General features: G+C 45.2%; 1 protein-coding gene across 1 annotated transcript in view; it reads right to left on the bottom strand.

Annotated features, from left to right (window-relative positions):
• Positions 1–387: 387 nt before the first annotated feature.
• Positions 388–1,196, bottom strand: part of FOXL2 (forkhead box L2) — a gene marked incomplete at its 5' end in the record, with an annotated part of 2,351 nt that continues 1,542 nt past the window's right edge. The window contains one exon of the mRNA XM_019503081.1: positions 388–535. Coding sequence (XP_019358626.1) covers positions 388–535 — 148 coding nt within the window. The remainder of the gene's footprint in view (positions 536–1,196) is intronic.

Here is a 1,196-nt window from a genome sequence, read left to right as displayed (position 1 = left end):
CAGGGCCGCTGGGCCGGGCCTGCGGAGCGGTGCACACCGCTGGCGACCACCCGCGCTCACCTCCCGCCGCGCGCACGCACAAGACTGCACCCCCCCTTCAGACAGATAAGCTCGAGAGAAATATATAAGCAACACTCGATTAATATATCTATGTACCGCAACTATATATAGCCGCCACAACATACGTGTTATTTATCTGCCAGTATATATAGACACATATACATGCACACACATATGCACATGCATAAGTAGTTGCATTTAAATGCCCACGCGCACACAGACATTCTATACATATATTATACATATATAGATATAAAGATATATCTCTATATAGAGATCTATATAGAGAGATACACAAATATCTTTTTTTCATTATATTCGGGAATCTCAGTGTATGTATAGTCGCATTAAAACGCCGCTTTCGAGACTGGCGCAGCCGCGCAGGCCAATGGAGAACGCGCTGCCTTTGACTTTCCCCACTAGGGAACGGCCCCTCGAGAGCGGAGCACGCGGGACTGAAGGAAAGGAGAACGATCTTAAAGGAAAGAGAGGCATTTTATTGAAGACTTTACAATGCTAAAAATACAATAAAAGTGCTAGTTACTCTAGAAAAGTTGGTCCCAAAATGGTGCTATGCCCAACATCTATCAACGTACAGAAACATTTAGAAAATCGCTATGAACTGGCCCCAGTATTTAAAACGCCGATGTGGGTTTTTTTTTCCTTTCACATTAATCTATTTCAACTCAGAGAATCAAGAAACTCCGCGAGAAAAAAGGCTGAAGCAAAACCTACCGAGACAGTCCATTTTGGGCCAAGAGGTTTTTGGTAAAAAATTATAATAATAATAAAAAAAAGATAAATTTTAGCTTTTATTTAATAATAATATGCGCACGGGTGGAAAAAAAAACCCAAAAAACCTCCTTCCAATTCTTATAGGAAACCGTCTTTTTTTTTTCTTTTTCTTTTAACATCAAATATTATTTTAGACCTGTATAAAATTACTCGAAAGGCCTCCCGGGGCACTCGCTCCGTTCAAAAATATATCTCTGGCTGCCGACGCATTTCGCACGTTACCCTGGGGGGCTCCTTTGGTTTCTTCCCCCTCCGGAGCCGGTGGCCGGTGGCCGGGAGAAGCCCGCGCAGCGCAGCACAGCCCGGCCCGGCCCGGCCCGGCCCCGCCAGCCCCGGCGCCC

This window comes from Gavialis gangeticus, unplaced genomic scaffold (assembly GCF_001723915.1).
Source record: "Gavialis gangeticus isolate Ggan-Ray unplaced genomic scaffold, GavGan_comp1, whole genome shotgun sequence".
Classification (NCBI taxonomy): domain Eukaryota; kingdom Metazoa; phylum Chordata; order Crocodylia; family Gavialidae; genus Gavialis; species Gavialis gangeticus.
This window is presented reverse-complemented; position numbering and strand designations above follow the sequence as displayed.